General features: G+C 36.5%; 1 protein-coding gene across 1 annotated transcript; it reads right to left on the bottom strand.

Moving 5' to 3' along the window:
* Positions 1 to 1,882: 1,882 nt before the first annotated feature.
* On the bottom strand, positions 1,883 to 20,829 carry LOC136676321 (prostaglandin G/H synthase 1-like). The gene is made up of 11 exons (XM_066653218.1): positions 20,694 to 20,829; positions 20,490 to 20,582; positions 18,826 to 18,942; positions 16,911 to 17,051; positions 9,483 to 9,626; positions 9,187 to 9,368; positions 8,722 to 8,805; positions 8,068 to 8,314; positions 7,290 to 7,576; positions 6,249 to 6,396; positions 1,883 to 5,265 (listed from the first exon to the last, which is right to left on the bottom strand). The coding sequence occupies exons 1-11, from the start codon at positions 20,698 to 20,700 to the stop codon at positions 4,910 to 4,912; spliced, it is 1,806 nt and encodes a 601-aa protein (XP_066509315.1). The 5' UTR covers positions 20,701 to 20,829; the 3' UTR covers positions 1,883 to 4,909.
* Positions 20,830 to 21,037: the final 208 nt, after the last annotated feature.

Genomic DNA, 21,037 nt, shown 5'->3' with positions numbered 1-21,037 from the left:
GATCTCCAGCATTCATTTATTTATTTCACTTTTATTGCATATTCACTCTAAGTTTTTATTGGAACAAATGCCATCATTTTGCCAAAGCTTCAAAAGTGTAATCTGTGCTTTTACCTCACTGTCTCAGTTGGAGACTTCATTTGAGGAATGCAAGGTCACCCCTTCCCCCCAGTCTGACATTCAGCTCCAATGCATGGAGGACTGGAAAAGCCGAGAGTTTGGACAATGCCAGGATGCCCCTTCTCCGCCCACACCTAACCCCCCAGCCCCTCAGGACGAGGGGCTTCGCTCTTCACTGACCCTGCAGACAAGTGAGCCCTCTGCAACACCAGTCCATCACAGCATCAGCATCTCCCATGCCTCCTCCCCTCTCCTTCTGTCCCACTGTGTGTCCCTGGGCATGACCTCTGTGGCTGTGGATGTCCACTTCTACCCCTCAGCATCCACCTCTGGGGGTCCCACCATCAGCTCTGTTTTTGGGCCTCCTGGGCCTCACACCAGTTCCAGGATTGAACATGACCAAATGGTTTCTTCTGCTCACCATGGGAAATGAAAGAAATTTTTGGGAGGCACGTTGATGGTGCATTAGAATGCTGTTTTAAAAGAAAATAGTTCATTTTTTAAATGTTTCAAAACATGCTAGCTCTGTGGAGTAGAGTTTTACAGCCTGAGAGGATGTGCTAAAATAAAGTCGTTTTTTAACCCACTGAAGCCATCTACGGACATTTTATGACTAATTCACCTGCAGAAATGGTCCAAATGATAAAATCTGGTAACAGTTGAAGTAATGTTTTTGGAAACATTTTACTAGTTTATAAGGCACATATATAAGCCCTGCTGAAACATGCCTTTATAGATGCCTACACTGTAAAAAAAAAAATCAGTATAATTTACAGTAAAATACTGGAAGCTGTGGTTACCAGAATTTCACTGTAAAATATATGGTAACATTTTTGGCAATCATACATTTTACAGTTAAGGACTGTTTTGTTTAAAGTACTTTTCTGTTAAAAAACAGATATAATTTATATATACAGATATACAGTTTTCCACCGTAAAATTCACAGACATTTTTTACAGTGTATATATGACTTTGTCAATTGTTGTGAAAGGCATATGTAGGTGTAATATAACCTTATAAATGATCACCTGTAGTAAAGTGTTACCATCCTCTCGTCTAATCAACAATTGTAAATGCTAAGTTTTGTTTGACAAAATCAGTACTTATTACTAGATAATTCGATTGGGATGGCTTGTGCTAATATTTTGTTTTCCTCCTAAGAACTGGTGCTGTGGCCCCATTAGAGTAACTAAAATATTTCCAGAAAATACAAAAATTTTAAGTGCTTCCCAAGTAGGGGGTTCAGAGGCATGTTTCAGCACTGCTAGAATTTGTGTCGGAGAGGAGGCTCAAAAAATATTCTTAGCTACAAAAGGGAACACTACAGAAATGTTTGGGAACCACTGTTTTATATATACTAGTCTATAATAATGTTCTCACTAACAATAACATGACTGTTATATTTACATTTACCAAAGGTTGTGCTATGTCACTGTTTTGAATCCTCTGATATCTTTTTTATCAACATTACACATCATTATATTTATACACTGTAATAAATGTCAGCACCAGACAGCTATTGTGTTTATCTGAAATACAGAAAAACAGGTAATAAATGTCGTGCTGACATTTTATTTATTTTTTTACTTCATTCCTGGAAGCATTTAATTTTAACCAGATATCACAAAATGATAGCGAATATTTTGCCTAGAAAATAGGCTGCACTGAAGCCTGAGGGTTATTTAAATGTGTTAACCTGTATTAAACAGACTGAAAAATATAGAGAATGTTTAAAAAAACTTTCTTTATTTTCTTCATGTTGATACATCTTTTTTGTTTAATAACTGTCCACAAAATTATTTCCTCTCGAATTACTGGAACTACTTAAGTATTTGAACTGGTAACTGTCAAGAAGATATTAATGTGAAGAAATAGCAACAGAAATATACTCAAATGTGCAAACAAATAAAAAAGAAATAAAACAGTCATCAAAAGATGATACAATCTAGAAATTTAATGTATAGAATCTATGTTCTCAGCTTAAATCCAGTTATCAAAAGTAGCACTTTGGCTTTGACAGGCAGTTGCAGACTACTTGTAAAGTAACATGAATTGTTCAGTGCATCATCTAAACATAGTGGCAGCTATCACATACTAAAAATCTACATTTAATATAACACATATTAATACTTTTAGATTCACTGAAGAGCAATGCTTAACTGGAAGGAATACTGTGACAACTAATAAAAATATTGCAATGGCAACTGCATCATAGTAGAAAACTACATGATTAAAAATGGACGTGGCTCCAAAAGCCTAACCTCATTAATAGATGTTTAACATTATCAGACATGGAAATGGCATCACTTTAAAAAAACAAGGAGTGCTTTCAATTTTTTCTTCCCTACATACCCTTTAAAACATTTTAAAGGGTAAAATATATGGACTAGTTTTGCAAAAGCTTTGAAGATTTGACCATAGCTGATACAGAAAACAAAGGACAGGCCCAGGCCAGATCTTAACATGACTTAATGAGTTTGGATTCTGATCTTTCTTGGATTGTGAGATGCAGAAAATGCATTCAACTTCTATGAACAGATTCAGGGGATGGAATAATTGCCCTTGAGAGTTCTTAGAAAAAAATAAGAAACGGAAAGAGGAACACTAAATACTGAAATTTGTAATTACATATACAGTCATGGCCAAAGGTTTGAGATACAAATTGTGGTTTTATGCTTGGTCTGTGTGGTTTGCTGCTTCTGTTTTTAAAATGGCGATTTGCATTAACTATTTTGTGAACAGTGATCACATGAACTCTTAATTAATTGCAAAGCTATTCCTTTCCTTGAAAATGTACAAAACCCAATTTCCACAGCATTTCAGCCCTGCCATATAATGACCTAGTAACATAGTTTCAGTGATCTATTTGTTAGCTCAGGAGAAAGTGTTTACCTTCACAGAATTCATGTTAGGTATCATATTGTTTCTCATGAAAATGGCTTCAGAGTCAAGGACATTGCTTCTCGTGAGGTTGCATCTAAATCAACTATTTACTGGATCATCAAGAACTTCAAGGAGAGAGGTTCCATTGATGTGAAGAAGGCTTCGGCACACAAAGGCAAACCAGTGCCAGGACCGACTACAAAAGAGATTCTGATATAGGATTGGGTCACCACCAGTGCAGCTTGCTCAGAATGGCAGCAGGCAGATGCAAATGCATCTGCAAGCCCAGTAAGGCAAAAGCATTAGGAGGATGGCCTGGTGCCTAGGACAGCAAAGAAGCCAATTCTCTCCAAGAAAAACATTAAGGACAGACTGACATGCAGGATGTACAGGGATTGGACTGCAGACGACTCGGGTAGTTATTTTCTCTGTAGTCTGAGCCACAGATGCTCTGCCCACAAGCTGATGGCGAGTCTGATTCTTTCAGTGAGTTAAGTTGGCATCACTGTAAGGGTTCTGCCAGTTTCATTCTGATTGGCTATCTGCCTCTTTCTACACGTCATGCCAAAATAGCATACTTGTGGTTGGTTTTTTTGAGTGTCAGTCAAATTTCTTTTGCTGAGGTAGTTGGCGGTTCTTGGCCACGTTAAGTGACGAAAAGTACTCTCTCTGTAGAGTCTCCCTAGAGAGTCTGGCAGTGCAAAACTATTTGATGAAGCTCCTTTTAGAATGTTTGGGACATCTGGAAAAAATTATTGTCTGGAAAAGAAAAGGTGAGCACTACCATGATTCCTGTGTCTTGCTAATAGTACAGCATCCTGAGACCCTTAATATTTGGGGAATCTTCACATCCAGAGGAGTGGGCTTACTCACAGTTTTAACTAACACTACCATGAATAAAGAATAGTATCAAAACATCCTCCAAGAGCAACTTTTTCCAACAATCCAGAAGCAATTTGGTGACACACAATGCTTTTTCCAGCATGATGGAGCAACATGTCATAAGGCAAAAGTGATAACTAAGTGGATCACTGAACAAAACACAGAAATTGTGGGTCCATGGCCAGGACACTCCCCAGATCTCAATCCCATTGAGAGCCTGTGGCTAATCCTCAATGGGTTGGTTAACAAAAACACAGAAATTGTGATAAATGGGTTGTCATCAGTCAGTATTTGGCCTAGAAGCTGAAATCTAGCATACTACAGTGAATTGCAGAAGTCTTGAAAAAGCAGGGTCAACACTATAAATATTGAGTCTTTGCATACACTTTATGTATTTTTTAATAAAACTTAAAATACTTATTCATTCCTATAGTTGTACTGCAGTATGCCATAAAAACATCTCACAAAAATATCTAAAAAAAAAAAAAAAAAGCAGCAAAAAGAAAACCAAAATTTGTCTTAGTCTCAAAACTTTTGGCCATTACTCTATATAGTTGTTGAGGTTTTGTAAATATATGTAAATGTTTTTTCTTTTCTGTTTTCCTGAGGCTGAATAATGACTACATTTTACTTGGTAACTGATGGTATTAAGTAAATAAAGGAATGTGGGTCTTTGACTCTTGAAATGTAATGGAAATAGGTATCAACATTAACTCTTATGTTCTTTGATGGCACTGCTATTTAAAGTTTCTTCCAATTAAGGCAATCACACTGCTATAGTGCATAGGGGACACTGGTCCCAAGACTGGCCAATTTTATTTACTCATTACATTCATCACTGTTTAATTTACACTCATTTACTACTTACTGGATATATCAGTAAACTTGCAGAATATGACTAAATTATTGCATCAGTGAATTCGGTCTGCAGACTGTGTAAACATTTGGTATTTGTCTCTACAGAGCATTTCCGACGGCATTTTTCTAACAACTCACAGTTCTTTTAATGAATCTTTCTTTTGGCTACAATTCAGAACGAGATTCAATTGTTTTCCCTTGTTGGTGAGAGTCTGACGGAGGAAGATAGAAGGCCACATAGGGACACCATTTAGTATTGAGGCAAACCAGTTTCTCCAGTGTAGCAGAGTTGACAATATCAAAGCCAATTTGACCCCCGAATGTACTGGGCTTCCAGTACTCCGGTGAACATATAGGATTTCCCAGAAGGCCTTTCAGAGAAAATGGTGCCCCCATTTCCACCATGCTCTCTCCAAATATGTTACCAGGTCGGGTTTTCTCCAGCAACAGCGCTGGATAGAACTCCAGAGCATCAATATCCCCATAGAGCTCCTCCAACTCACGTGCGATTTTTTTCTCACCTAAAAAAAAGAAAAGGGTAGAAGTATGTGTAGGAGCAAAATATGACAACAATTATTTTGTATTCTGGATACTTTCTGAAATATTCTGAAAGCATAGATCTGAATGTTTGGGAACTTTAAGACCACTGTAGTGGAAAAATTCAACTATAAACTTGTGAAATCATCTGAACTCTTTAAGGTTAACTGTTCTTCATTCCCGTTTATGGACCTTTTTTTAAGTTCTAGAAACCATAATATTATGAGACCTGTAGAGATCTGTAAAACTTATTAGATCTGTAAACCCTATTCTTACATTTGAATTAATGGTTATGGCTCTCTCACTCAGAGTGCTGCCATGCAGGAAGGGATCAGATTAGCACACGCTTTCTCTAATAAGTGTGAACTTAGCCAGCATATCTTTTCTAACTGAAAAACTGTCAGTAGAGAGAGGGTGAGGTCAGTTGTACCACTTTGGCTCCCGTACATGGAATGCTATGATATCAAACTCATAATCAGATGGAAAGACCAATTCTTACATGGAAGCCACTACTATTTTTTATTTTTATCTTTTACATTTTTTTATGTTTTTAATATAATATTTCATTTTAAACAAAAACTGTGATGTAATGCAGATTTTTTCTTTGTGAGATTAGTTCCACTAAGATAATTGTTTGTATCCAGTACCGTCCATTTGTATTAATTACTGTTATTCCTGCTGTTTGCAATCCTACATGTAATAACAAATGTACGTGTATATGAGTCATTCAGAAGCACTACTGTATATAAATATGGATTATCATGATATTTACCAGGCTTTCAGTAATAAAATAATTCTGTTTTTCATACTCTAGAACATTATTAATTATCAACTAATATAAGATACTATAGAACTATAGTGAAATCATATGACAACAGCTACAGCTTTATGAGGTAGTTACATTAGCTTATCATGTACAAGTCTTGACCATCTAATCTGATATATGATTATTTATGTAAATAAATACCTGTAAATTCAGAGAACGATGTATATGGTTTTAAGTTGAATCTCTTGCGATACTCATTGAATGGCCTTAGGCGAAGTTCTCTGGATTCTTTAATAACTCCTTCTGCTACTCTGGTCACTACCTGATGCATATTATGACCTCCTCCAACCTGTGAGGAAAAGAAAACAAAAACAGTATTATTTTGATGAACCAGTAACCAGGGGGAAGTGTGTGTGTGTGTGTGTGTGTGTGTGTGTGTGTGTGTGTGTGTGTATGTGTGTTTGCAGATGCAAACAAACTTGGAAATTAAGAATCACAAAAGGCAAAGACAGAATTTGGATCATTTTTACAGAAAACCTTTTTTTTCAGTGGCAGTGGGCATCAGGAGCTTAGTGTTGGTGCACTAAAAGAATGTTCTAAGCATGGGTGGACATTTTTTAAATTGCTGTTGAGTTCTTGGTGTAAATTGCCAGAGGAGTTTAGTATAAGCTGGCTTTGAGGTGGTTTTGCTTAGGTTTAGATTTAATCATATTCTTACTAACAGTCGTCAACGTACATTACCACAAACGCTACTCCTCTAATGAGAACTGCACTGCAGAGGTTAAATATTTCTCAGAGCACTACTCCACATTTCCAAACATGATACACAGTAAATTCACCACTATTAGTGTTAAATTAACACTGTTAGTGTAATAACCTAACACTCTCAGTGAACTCTCAGTGAACTTACTGTGTACAAGTTCCTGAGAAATTAATATCATACCTCTCCCACTGGAACCCACCTTAGGTCTCTGGTAAAGTCATTAGAATGTTTAAACAGTTTTAAGCGACCACTCCAATAATAGGAAAAGTTAATAATATTGGACACTGAGATAAAATTATTGATTCTTTAAGTTCAACATAAAACCATACTGACTTGTAACCACACTGAAACACTCAAGGGTTCTACAAAGAAATATTTTAAAATGTATATGATTCTTTGAGATTTTATTGCTCTATACAGTATAGAAATATCTTTACTAAAACCTATGAAGATTGTAAAAGATGTAAAAGGACCTCTACCTGTCCTGCTGCTTGGGTTGAGAAAGCTTGGACCAGTTTCTCTATACCATAGTGTGTAAGGAGGGATGTGTTGTATATGAACTGCGAATAAGGAATTTCATCTCCGTCAATAAAGAAGCTGTCAGGCATCAGAGGGTGCCAGTGGTACAGTTGGTTAAACTCCACAGCGATGCGATTCTGGTACTGAAACTGTGAGCGGAAGAGCAGGGTCGGGTCAAATTTCAACTTCAGATAGTAGCCACTCAGGTGCTGAACATATTCCTCTATCACAATCCGAATAGTTTCACCTGCAAAATATTCCAAATTAAGATTCAGAACATTAGAATATAAACCCACTGAAATTTCATATAACCTGTGTCATATAATAACTTTTTTAGCACATTTCTCTAGCACAACTTACATAAGTTCTTTGTCATCTGCTCAAAGAATGCATCCTAACCAGTACAAATAGGTGACTCCAAACACCATTGAAACAAATGCAGTCAGCTTCTAGGTAGTACTACAAGGTTAGGCTCCTAATAGCATTGAACTAAATGCAGCTCGCTACAGGGGTCTTTCATATTTATTTTTGAAAACAGTGAAAGACATAAATGTTTCTGTATAAGTTGTCCACCATGGCTCACAGTTTCAATGCTGGTGCACCCTTATCTTCCAACATTTTTATGTTTTCAAATAATTTACATAATTTTATACATTAGATAAACTACAACCAAGAAGGTACAAGCTACAAATGCTAAACAAGATACAAGTTATAGAGTGTATGGCTATATCCTATTACCTATAATAATCAGTCTGGTCGTCTGAAACAGCTGCTCATCTCCCCAGGTAGGATGCTCTTTTTTCAGAATATCACAAACACGGTTGTGTTCACGCAGCCACAAGGTGGCATACATGCTTAAGCCAGGCAGCAGGCCAAACACTTCCTGACCTATGGCCATCTGCCCTTCTGGAGGGACTGATTTAGGGTAACTCATGTTCACATTTGTCTCTGTCACTGTAGGTGGGTACATCTCTCCCTTTATGATCTGTGTAAGTAGAGAAAGGGTTAAGATAAAGTAGTGAAATCCACAAAGCAGATTCCCTTATCAGAAAAATGTTAAGAATTCTTACAAAAAAAAATTCATCCCATACCAGAAAGTGATTCAAGGAAATTACAGAAAAATCATGATGTCATTTTACAACACCTTCACAGGCTCTAGCTACACCTACATTATAGTTGATATGCATCATAAATATAAATACATATGCCCAGGCTTTTTTTATGGGAAATAAATTACTGTAGTCAAAAATGTAAAGAAAGAATTAATTTCATGTTGTGCACCAACAGTATGTATTAGTGCTGAGGTCATCTATACAAATTCTGAGGCATGATAAGCTTTACACTGTTGATGATTTTTAGAGCATATCAGGCATTTCACACTAGTTACCATACCTGATACTTCAGCTTCCCATCTCTGTGAAGTCTAAGATCCAGCTGTCGGTCTAAATTATCTCCATAGACATGACCAGCATCCACCTGTGCATTAAATCCATAAAACATCGGAATGTGTTAAAATGTATTAAACGTCTACTGCATGTGCCTCATTTCAATGAGTGTGGATATAAAATGTTCTCTATCAATGTCTCATTATTATACAGAGTCCACTCCCTGTGCAAACTAATCACAGAGCATGTAAAATACGATAGCTACACACATCCAGAAAAACCACAAAGTTAAGTGTTAAGTAAAATATTAAATGGCCTTGTTTTACTATCCGTATTACAATGGGATTACAATCCTTTCCCCATTAATATCTGGGCCAAGACACAAGTACAACACAAGTTCTAATGATCACATCTCTGATCTATTTCAAAGGTCTCCCCTGCTGTTTTCCAAACGTCTTATGAAGGAGCTTACCCCATGGCCCAGGGCTTTAGTGAAGCCCAGCCCCACCCGATTGTGTGTCTTGAAGAACTGGTGGGTGAAATGCTGAGCAAAAAATGCAAACATCAGATTTGTTCCCTGAGGATCCGGCCTGAATTTCCGCCTCAGCATGAACTTCTCCACCAGCAGCTTGGGGTCTGGAAGCTGTATTTTCCCTGCAGAGAAATGGAATCCAGTTAACAACAGCTGACCTGGCAATAAGACTGAGGCAGCTGAGACAGGATATTTTCATACCAAAAAATATTGCAAAGAAATTACAAAGAGCCTACCTTTGGTCCCCATAGGTGTCGGGCAGTCCAGTGGCACTGGGGGCAGAAGTCGGGTGTAGTAGGTGATATTAGAATAGGACTCCCAGTTTATATAGTCATACTTAGAGTTGTAGGTAGGGGGGCTTGGGATTAGGTTGGATCTCACTGTAATAGAACAGAGGTTTATAAACAAGGAATCACAATAATGTTTAGACATGACATTCACAGAAAAAAAATATTTGATGTTTTATGTAAATGTAAAGAATACCATTACAAAATAATTATGCAGAAGTTAAAAACCTACCCCATTAATTAATTACATTCTATATACCTCATGTCTACAGCCTGACCAATAAAATCGTAAGATAGGACAATGTTAAGGTCCAATGGATTTATAAGTCACAAAAGCACATCTACTGTGTCTGTAGTCTGGCTTGTAAGTCTTCTTAGTTTCCTTCTCATTTTTCCAGACAAACAAACACAGTATCTGCCCAATCCCTGGGTACACACTAATCCAGACGAGCAGGACACGGAGGTAAGCACTTATTCCCAAGGGCACATTAAAATGTAATACAATACTATTAGTTATGTGATTCCTTAAAATCTAGCCACTCAGTCACATGAATAAAAACAAATACACATACAATAGCAACAATATAATACACAAGAAAGATTTCATAATACATAACAACTACAGCTTTACATTTTTAGAGATCAAATACGATTTTCTATAACCTACTAGACAGTAACAACTGATATTTATCATATCATATGCATTTGCGTAAATCCAAAGGACTAACTTTGCTCTGTCTAATATTTTGACACGAATGGGTGCGGTAGCCTTGTGCTCAACGCATGTCCTGTGAAAGGGGTCTACCCTTGCTAAACAAATATATCACCTAAAAGCTCATTTCCTTTTGTCAGTCTAATAATTTACTGCTATAACATACAGAAGCACTGAATTTTCTCTGTCTATGTTAACCCTTTGGGCTTTCATTTCTGTACACAAGGATTTTTTGATTTTTCTTATTTCTTGGCCTCACTGAGTTGTAGGTCTTTTGTAAGGAGATAGTTTGTCAAATATTGCATATACAAAAATTGAGCAGGGCACTTACTATATGACTTCAGCAGCAAATTACACATTACAAAATGGCTAATATGTACAGCTTCTAAATGGGCTATTATGTCACTGTGCTAAGTTTACATCTTGTGCACGGTTCTGCAGGGTTAACCAGTGAGATAGCAGAAAGCCCTCCAGCACCACAAATCAATGGCAGCAGTAAAGAGATGTGAGGAATTTGAAGGCTTGCTGCAGAGTAAACGAAAACCCATTCCAAGGAGGGGCCCAACTGACACAAGAGAGAACGTAGCCCCATAAAAAAATAAAAAATATGACAAAGCAACTCATCCTTGATATGAAGACCAGTGGTGGACAAAGTAAACAGATCATGTACATCAGTAAAAGTACAAATACTCAAGGTAAAATATTACTCCAGTAAAAATAAATGTCCTCGGTTTAGATTCTCAAAATACAAAACTATTCATTTTATAAGAAGGCTCTTGATTAATCAACTAATTTTAGGTAAAAATACTTCAGAGTCATTCTTGTTTCACCAATATTTCAATACTCAAAATTAATGCTCATTAATTATTCTGACACTGATATCCATTAAAAGTATTATAAAGCATAAAACACTGAAGGCAAATTCTGTCCATTAGGTAGAACCCAGCTGCTGTGAAATTACATTTTGGTTTAAGAATTAGGGGCATCTTAGTTTCAAGTTTCGTGCTTAATAATAAAATAAAACTTCAGCATTTTAGGCTTTGGGGTGCCAGAGCTGCTGTAACAGGTTGAGGTTTTCCTCCATTCTTTTGGCATACAAACTTCTGCTGGCACTCAACGCTACTGCACTGACACTGGAGCTCTGTCCAGGCCAACCCACTTTAACAAATTACACGCTGTAACTTGATAAGTGAGATTACACACTTTTTCTTTTTTAAATTACATTTTTAAATGCAAGTATTTTCTCATAATGTAGTGGAGTAATACGTAAGATATTTGACTTTGTGTCAAATTAGTGAAGTTAAAGTAAAATCCTGCCCAAAATAAAAATAATCCTGTAAATTACAGATACAGAAAAAAACTTCTTAGGTACATTAACAAATTACATTTACTTTGTTACTATCCACTGTTGAACACAAACTAGGTCATAGTATGTGGGGCATTAATAATATGGAGAACTCTTACAAAAGGATTAAAGAGGAGGAAAGAGAACTCTTTTTCACAGAATTATGGGAGGAAGTGATAAAGTAATAAATCAACACTCACTCTGGGCCACAACCCAAGACAGAGTCTGGGTAAATATGGGCAGGATGTTTTGTTAGTGGAGGGTCTTACCGCCATTACAGGGTACAAGTAAACACTAATATCTATCTTAGTGGTAATGGCACACAGAACATAGGATAACTACTAACATAAAAGAGTCGATACTAGCTTCTTCATCTACGCTCTCAGACATATGTGCTGGTACCTTAAAGGGTACATGTTCTTTCACATTAGTTAGGGAACGTAATTGTACCATATTATATATAAAGTAAAGTTTTTAGGTTGATTTGATTTCATAGACTCAATTTCACCTCCAGGACATTTATTTTATTATTTTATTTTGCACAGTTCTCTAATAAAAGCTTACAAATATTCACCTCTCCCTCTAGGGAAAAAATGTAATGTACCTTTAGGAAACTAAACTGGATTTTAAAACCACTCTTGTACTTTTAAAGATACATATGCACTGTTTTCTATATTTAGTCAACAATAACATACCTTTCTCTGACATTGTATATTATGCCTGGGTCTAGAGGCACATTAGGTAAATGCTATGCTGTTTGGAATTAAAGTAAACCAAGAGAATGTTACAGATAATTAAAAGATATTTGTTTTTACTGCTATCAAATGACCTCCATAAATACAGATCAGTTCCAAACTGATAAGCAGCTTTCATTTCTTCAGTGCACATGTGGTTTTCTGTTTTGAATAAGATGATACATCCTCAGCAGGGACTGTTTAGATGAAGTTAAGATTAAGTTAGCTCTGAAAGTTAATAGTTAAAAGTTAAAGTTAACAGCCCTTTAATTAATAGTATTACAGATACTGTTATTTGGCAGCTTGGTAACATTAACATCAGGGCACGAGACACAAGCATGTCTTTCTCATAGCTTTATGGATCCCCTACGGCTTTAGAATTTCAGATTGTGTTAGATTGTGTACACAGAGCCATCTACAGCTGCATTTGAAAATGAGCCAACACACTACACTCGCATTAGATCACCATGTCTTCTGCCTCCACTTCTTTTCAAAGGAAACCACTGCTGATATGATTAGCTGTTAAACATTTCTATGTGTGTTTTTCAGTTCAAGCTAACTAAGCTAACTATCACTGTTGCAAAAGTCTGACCGAGCCCTAGAATGAGCTTTAAATTTAGTAACATGAGAAACATTATAGGGTTACCATCAAGCAGTTTAGCCCTGTAGCTAACCGTGTAACCATGGACCACAAAGCAAATTATACATGTCAGGCTGTCCAATATATTTTGAATTCATTAAAATAGCGAGTTGTTTACCTACTCTTGTCATGTCCAAAAAAAAAACATGCTCTATAAACATGCCACACTTCCCACTTGTGTACAACATTAACATATATATTTACATTAGATAATCTATTTATATCACAATAATTATATGTCTTGCCGACATGCCTCTGGCCAGATAAGTGTAAGATACACATATGGCAGTGTACACAACTGCAATTGCCTTCAAATGCAGAGTGAATAAGCAGGGGCTTAAGTTTAGTCAGGTCTGGAATTTAGATAATAAACAGTTTATTTTACTTATCAAACGACTTTTGTTATTACAACATTCTGATAAGCTTAAAAATGTGGTAAACCTCAAAGGCTTCAAAGAGTTCATAACTAGTGCGATGCAATGCTTCTTGACTCAGCTTTTATATCTCTTTCATCCACATCCTGGATATAGACCCCATCTAAATACATGGAGCATATCTTTTTGATTTACACAAAGTGTTTCAGTGAAGCAAGAGATGATGACTAAATCCCAAACCAATGTGCACTTTGCAAATATTTATCTTGGAATCTGTGCTGAAACCTAGACTGATGTCTATCAGCTGTTAGAGGTCCATTTGCAGGTTGTTAATGTGAAGTTTGATGATGTATATTGCCTACAGTTTATTTCACAGGATAAGCTACTACACTGAGGGCAAGATGTATGTAAGAAAGTGTGAGACTTAGCATTCAGTTTGGCTAAGGCTGTGGCTTATAACACTTACTAAGGCTGTAACCACCTACAGAGTAAATTCACAGGTGTTAAATTAACACTGTTTGTGTAATAATTTAACACTCTCAGTGTTAAGTTAACTCTTATATTGTTGATTTAACACTGGTGAATTTACTGTGTACTAACTGTGCTATGCTTGGGTGTAAATAGTGCAGTGAGACAGAGCTTAAATGATGTTATTCCCCATAGAACTTTGTATAAAACAAAATTACAGCCCTCTGTTCCCTGCACTGTTTCTGTCCCTCTTTTGTATTGTGTCTTTGGTTGTTAACCTGCATTTATTTTTGCCATTCTCCTATGTCTCAGTCTAGTCACCTATAATCCATATCTCTCTTTTCTATTAGTTCTTAAGTTACTCTTGCTCTGTTCTCTATGTTGGTCCTTAGTCCTATTTATTAATTTTTTTGGCCTTATTTTTAGCCCAGTGCCTTTAGGTTTTCTCCCTCTGTTTGTTCATATTTTAATGTGTCTGTCATTTTCTGTTTATTATTTGTCACTTGTAGATATTGTCTAGTTTTTGTCAGTACAGTTTCTGTTCATTAAAGTACATCATATATCTCCCTTCTTCATTTCCGTACACCATACCATGCAAATGTATTGTTATCATGATATTCGGATGAAGAAAAAAAAAAAAAAAAAAATAAAAAAAAAAATATATATATATATATATATATAAAGGAAATTGGTGTTTGGTAGATAGTCTCTTAGTTTTAACAATGCTTCTTGGTCCAACAATACTGTTGGAAAGCCTGTCAATTCCCCTTTTAACTGGTGTCCGTTTTTTAAGGAACATGCATGTGTGGGATGAGCAGTAGAGCTGAGTATGTGGGTTGAACCATACACAGCCACAACAGCCTGGCACTTCTTCCTCATTCTGGTCAACAGCCTGGTCACACACTGCTGTGGGATGGCATCCCATTCCTCAACCAGCATTTGTCGCAAGTCAGTCAACGTGGTTGTTTTGGTCAATGTGACATTAACAGCACGCCCAAGCTGATCCCACAAGTGTTCTATGGGGTTCAGGTCAGAACCATTCCATCCTCTCCACTCCCAAATTCTGGAGGTAGTCTCTGATAAACCCTGCTCTGTGTGGGTGAGCGCTGTCATCTTGAGGGATAGAGTTCTGTCCCAGACTGTGGAGATTTGGGATTGCCACTGGTTGCAAAATTTCATCTTGAAATTTCTCTGCATTGAAATTGCCTCCAATGATGACAAGCCTTGTTCTTCCAGTGAGGGAGACGCCACCTCACAACATCACGCACTGCCTCCACCAAAAGATGTTAACCTATCGGTGCAGCAATCAGCATAGCATTCTCCACATCTTCTCTACACATTGACCCTACGATCCAACTGCCATAGGCAGAATCTGGACTCAGGTTCCAGTGCATGTGCAACCTTGACTGCAAATCTATAGAACACGGTACGTGAGTGCTGACAGGGTTCTTGGGACACCAGCTTCTTGGGACACCAGCTTCTTGGGATCTTCTTGGGACACCAGCTTCGCAGCCTGTCTCTGACATTCCCTGTTTATGGATCTTGGACTACAATTTGGAAATGGAACTAGGGCTCACTCCAAATAATGCAAGAAATTGTTTTTGTGGAACACCAGCTTAAAGTTGCCCTATCGCAAGGGCCCTAACCAGATCAGTCAAACATGGCTTGCCGATACTTGGAGCAGACACTTACTGACCACTGTAGCAGGGCCCATGCTCAAAGGTGATTGGCAACACCTGGGGGTACCAGAAGCTCAAAACAAATGCCAATAGCAACAGCAGAGAAGATTTGCCAAATTTTCATAGGTGCAATCCACATACTCAGCTCTACTGCTCATCCCACAAATGCATGTTCCCTCCAAATGTGGCACCATTTTAAAAGGGAAATTAACAGGCTTCCCAACAGTAAAAGATTCATTTCCAAGAAGCATTGTTACAACAAAGAAATAATCTACCAAACACATATTTCCTAACTTTTTGTGGTAAATTTATATAATCATTAGATAATAAATGGCATGCAAATATGAATAAATTTACAGATAGTTAACTTTAAACATACTTTAAACAATACAATTACAACATTCCTCCTGCTCCTGGTAATGCATTCATCCATGTCTTCAAGTCTCTACAGTTTATTCCACTGGTTCAAAATGCCTTTGCCATCCTTAAACATGTCAAAAGCCAAGATAATGTGGTTTAGTCAGAAAAATTATTTGACTTCCCCCTCTTTAAATTCACCACAAATAAGGGAGCTATGCTGGAACAAGTCACATCATATAAATATGAAGGTATCTGGTTAGACAGTGTTCTATACTTCTCTAGCCATAACTGATAAACTACAATCAAAGTTTAAGGCCAAGCTTGGGTTTTATGTAGAAATGCTTATTCTTCCACCCACGCTGCCAGAATCCCTCTGGTTCAAATCACTGTTTGTCCTCTACTTAATCGTGGTTATAAAGTTTACAGACTGACGTAAACATGCACTTCAGAAACTAGATGCTCTTTATCAATCTGCTTTCCATTTTCTTACAAATGCCCCATTTAGGACATTTCACTGTTCTCTTTGCTTTCTGGTAAATTGTTCTTTACACAGCTTTTGCAATATACAGTGGTTTATGTTCATTTATAAGGCCCTTCTAGGACAGAAACTACAAAGTCCAATACAGCCAGTACCTGCTAACTATATAGGTCCTCCCTTTACATCACACTTAAAGTCCCTAAAACAGTGTAGTGTAGTGTAGTGTAGTGTAGACGTTTTTCCTCTCAGCTTTTTATATTTCCCTTTCCTTGGCATCTACTGCTTGCTAGGCTACCACTGAAAATAAGAATTTGTCCTTAACGACTTACCTGAATGAATGAACGAATGAACGAATGAATGAATGAACGAACAAACAAAAAAACTTGCAAACAAATAAAACAAGGGCCCTTAGGTGAAAATGACTACATTGCCATTACTGTTTAACTGGTGTTGATAATGGTGTACAACATATTAATATGTAAGCTGCTGCAGCAAACTTTTCCTGTAACTCATGTCAACGCAAGGAAAATTAGAAAAGAAACATCAAATGACGTGTTTTCTACAAAACAGTTGCATGGACCACTGACCTGTAAGAACCATACGCATAAGAAAATCTCTCAGGAAGGTTTTATTGATGAGGTCCCATAGCCAGCGGAAGTGAGTAAGAATATAATGGACGGAGTTAGGGCTCGGCCTCAGGAACTCAAAGACTCCAGACCAAAACTCAGCTATGAACAAGAGAAGAGGAAAAAAAAAAGTGATTCTCATGAAACTACTGTTTTACAGTTAGTATTTTTCTGTATTTTAAGGGTCTAAATATAACATTAAACAATACAATACAATTCTATTTACAACTAAGTCAATGAAAAAGGTTAAACATTCACTGTGACCTTGTTTGGTGAGTTAGTGTAAACTTAAATTTCATTTCACAATGAGTTCTGCAATATCTTGTACAACACTCAGATGTATAAAGAAAGTGAAAGAGTTTTGTCAGTTTAAACATTTCAAGCTTAAATTTCAATAATTCCATCAATTTTGGCATGCTCCACCAAAGCTATTCACTATGTGCCCTAATTCATGAAGGCTGAAACACTGCCTGGAATTTAGTCATTGCATTGTAATGCCATGTAATGCTATTTGGAAAAAAAGTGAAATGAAGTAGCCAAGACTAAATGGTCCAAAAAGCAAATGTGGGCTGTTTCCTGAAAACATAGGCTTCCTGACCTAGGAGTACTATACCCCTTGTTTTATAAGCAACATGCTAGAATAGCACATCCCACAGACACGTGCAATTAGGTTTTGTAGAAGTAAAAATGCCCTGATCAATTAAAATAAGCTTTAACAACCTCTCCTTAGCAACAGGAATTTGGAACCTATGTTTGAAAACACAAGATCTGACTGAGAAACAGTTCTCCAGGAAAAAAACTGAGTAAACAGAAGCTGATGTTGAATTGCAAGACTCAATTATAGGATTGCATACTTCTGGAAGTATGGTAGTTTTGAAATCCATACATGCTGTGCATAGAGAAATAATATCCTAGGTCAAAGAATTGGTAATATCTTTTAGGAATGCATTCTTTTCATAACATATGAGTGATACTAAAGTTGTATGTCAGAGCAGCTTCCAAGCTCACATTATATGTGTTTGAATAAGTAAAAAATATAGAACATAAAAAACTCAACCCACTATTAGCAGGCTTTATCCTCAGTATGGGATGGGTGATATGGCATAAATATATTATCATGATACTTCAAGCGTTTACAAACAGTGAATGAAAGAATGAATGGATGATTATAATTGTTGTATATATCCTGAAGAAACTAAAGAAGTAAACAAAAGTAAAGCACAATATTTGTACAACAACTATACTTAATCATTTGAAAGATTTTTATCACTTCCATCATGAAGGTGTTCAGCATTTTTAGCTTATTATTTTTACTAGGGGCAGAGTCACTGTGGTACCCAGAGAGGTCTGCCAGGTATGTGCAATCTTTTGTAATGCCAAAAAATGTGTGCAAATGCTCCCTCCTGGCTTATTAACATTATATTTTTGCTGAGTCTGAGACATTGTTACAGACATCTGCTGTCTAAATACTATTTTTATAAATGTATACATTAAGCATACATTCACCAGTTTACATTTGGTATTAAACAATCAGTTACTTTACTTTCATTAATATAGGAAATAATGAGAAAGAGGTGACTTTTGTAATGCCTGTCAAAATTGAGTTTTAAAACATTTAAGCAAATTATATTAATAGCCAAGCTCCATAAAACACTGGTGGGCTCTAGATTTATTCTCTGAAAAGAGCATGCTTCAACATGGTACTCATATTTCTTACTTGATGTATCATGCACTGAAATTCTTAAAGAATATTTCTGCTAAAATGTTCTTGCTGTTAAACATTTTGGCAACAATCCAAATAAACAGAAAAACAATGTTTATCAGTTAACAGTGTTCATAATAGAACAAGAGAAAAGGTAAGCAAACTTTAACTTACGAATAGTGCAATTTTCTCCATAGTATCCAGTTCTAGTGCAGTCACATTCATATCTATCCAACCCAAATCTAACACAAACACCCCAGTGCTGACAAGGGTAATAGCAACAAGGATTCACTAGAAACAAGACATAAAAGAAATTATCATTTTAACAATAAAGCATATACTTCAAAAGGCATTCTGATTCATGCTTCAGTACATATGATTTATTTATAGCATAATGAACTCTAAAATCAACCTTCAATAACTGACAAGTGAGTCTCAAACTTTGTTGGTATTAGAAGTGTTAAAAAAAGTGTTAACAAAAACTATAGCCTAGTGCATGGCAGTCTGTTACGTGACAGATATGTCTGCCTTTCAGTGTTTCATGGCTTCCTCTTTTGGGGCATCACCCTAAAATAGTACAACTTCTAAATAAAATGTGTCTGGCTGCATTACTTTGGAGATAACCAGACTCTCCAACTATTCTTCAATAATAGTTCCTGTTAAAACTCGTTCTATATCAGAAGGGCATAAGAAACCCAGAAAAAAGCAACAAGGAATGTGAAGTATATCTTACTCCACTAGCAACAAGTAAAACATGTGTTAATCACACATGAGCCATGTTCCCTGGCTTTAGGGTTAAATCGTAACTGTGCCTTTAGCTACGTGCAGTTGAAAGAAAAACATCCAGTACACTGTAGACCTACAATATCACATCTCTTTAGAATATTTATGAATGTATTGGAAAGTTTTCTGCAAAAATAAGATAGAGGATGAGATTTTACAAACTATTACAAATATTTCAAATATGTATTGCACTCCAGAAGAGCGTAATAAAAATTATTTATATCCACTTTATCTGTAACCCTGCAGCTATGAATTATATTCTTCTATGCAATGTTTATTTAGGTTAAATTAGATATAATTTCACATTTCATAAATGTTGATTCAGTATATTTATTGACAGATATGTGAACAAATATATATATGTTATCCTTGTCTCACAGTAACAATATCAATGCATCCCCAGTTCCAAACACAGTATAAACATAAATGTGTATGAAATATATTTTGTATTAAGTGCAACATTTTAAGATAAATATAACTCTATCTACAAACTGGAATTAAACTTTGAATTAAAAAAATTAATGAATGAAAAAATGAATGCAGCTAATGTACCAAGTGCATTGCTAGTATTTTATTATTAAGTTTTAATGTACAAGAAAACTTTGTGCACATGCATTGCCAATGTTACTTCTTTAAACTTAATGCAAAACATTAAGGTTTACACCTTTGTCATTTATCTGGCATGAATGCAGGTGGCCCATACTTAGAAAAGACATAGATCCTGATAACGTAGACCCTATTCCGTCATGTCTAGACATGCTCTTCACTCCTCACACATACCTTCTGGGCTAGACTAACTGGGATGAGAATGATATCCTTATTGCATCTTTTCTTTGGAATGGAAAGTTGTAAGGTACATTTGACTTCAATTTAGCCATTAAGACCACAGATAAAGCAAAGTATTCCTGTCTCCTGCAAATGTGAAAACTGCAAAAGGCCTCTACCACAATGGAGACTTGTGGAGCAAATATTTCAGCATTAACTACAGAGAATCTAGGCCCTGGCTGCCAAAAATAAAACGTTGAAATAAACGTGCATACTGATTGACTATTTACCATTATCACCAGGTTCTGAGTTGTCCTCTTCACTAAGGGTTAATGGGCATTCCTGCAGGAGGATGCATGCCCAAATGAGAAGAACAGAGTTCACTGCGGGGGGAAAGAAATGCCGAGGTTATGCAAAGTTGTGATATAGTTATATAAAAGACACCTGGTTAAAAGAAATATCATATTAATTAGAGGCACATTTCCAGTGTTTACCTTTCATTGTCAGATAAGAAATTTGAAACTCCAGAAATCAGTAGAATCTGTAGATTTAAGCGCAGATGCAGACGAACTTACTCGAAACGAATCCGTATAGAACAAAGCAAGAAACCACCCACCGCATAAGTCCAGGTCAGATCTATTTGTCTTGGGGAGTCAGAGGATTCCGACATCTGCACTTCGCGAAAACGCAGTCACGGCATTTATACTTAGACCCTCTTATGTGAGTCTACATCGTGGTTTACGGTAGAACAAGTTCGAGCGTCCGGGGGCGGCGTCAGGGGGCGTCTTTCGCAGAAACGCGCAGAATGAAAAACCAAAAGAAATTGATTTAAAACATT

The sequence above is a fragment of the Hoplias malabaricus genome, chromosome X2 (assembly GCF_029633855.1).
Source record: "Hoplias malabaricus isolate fHopMal1 chromosome X2, fHopMal1.hap1, whole genome shotgun sequence".
NCBI classification, from domain to species: domain Eukaryota; kingdom Metazoa; phylum Chordata; class Actinopteri; order Characiformes; family Erythrinidae; genus Hoplias; species Hoplias malabaricus.
The sequence above is the reverse complement of the archived record's forward strand: the minus strand, read 5'-3'. Positions and strand labels throughout refer to the sequence as shown.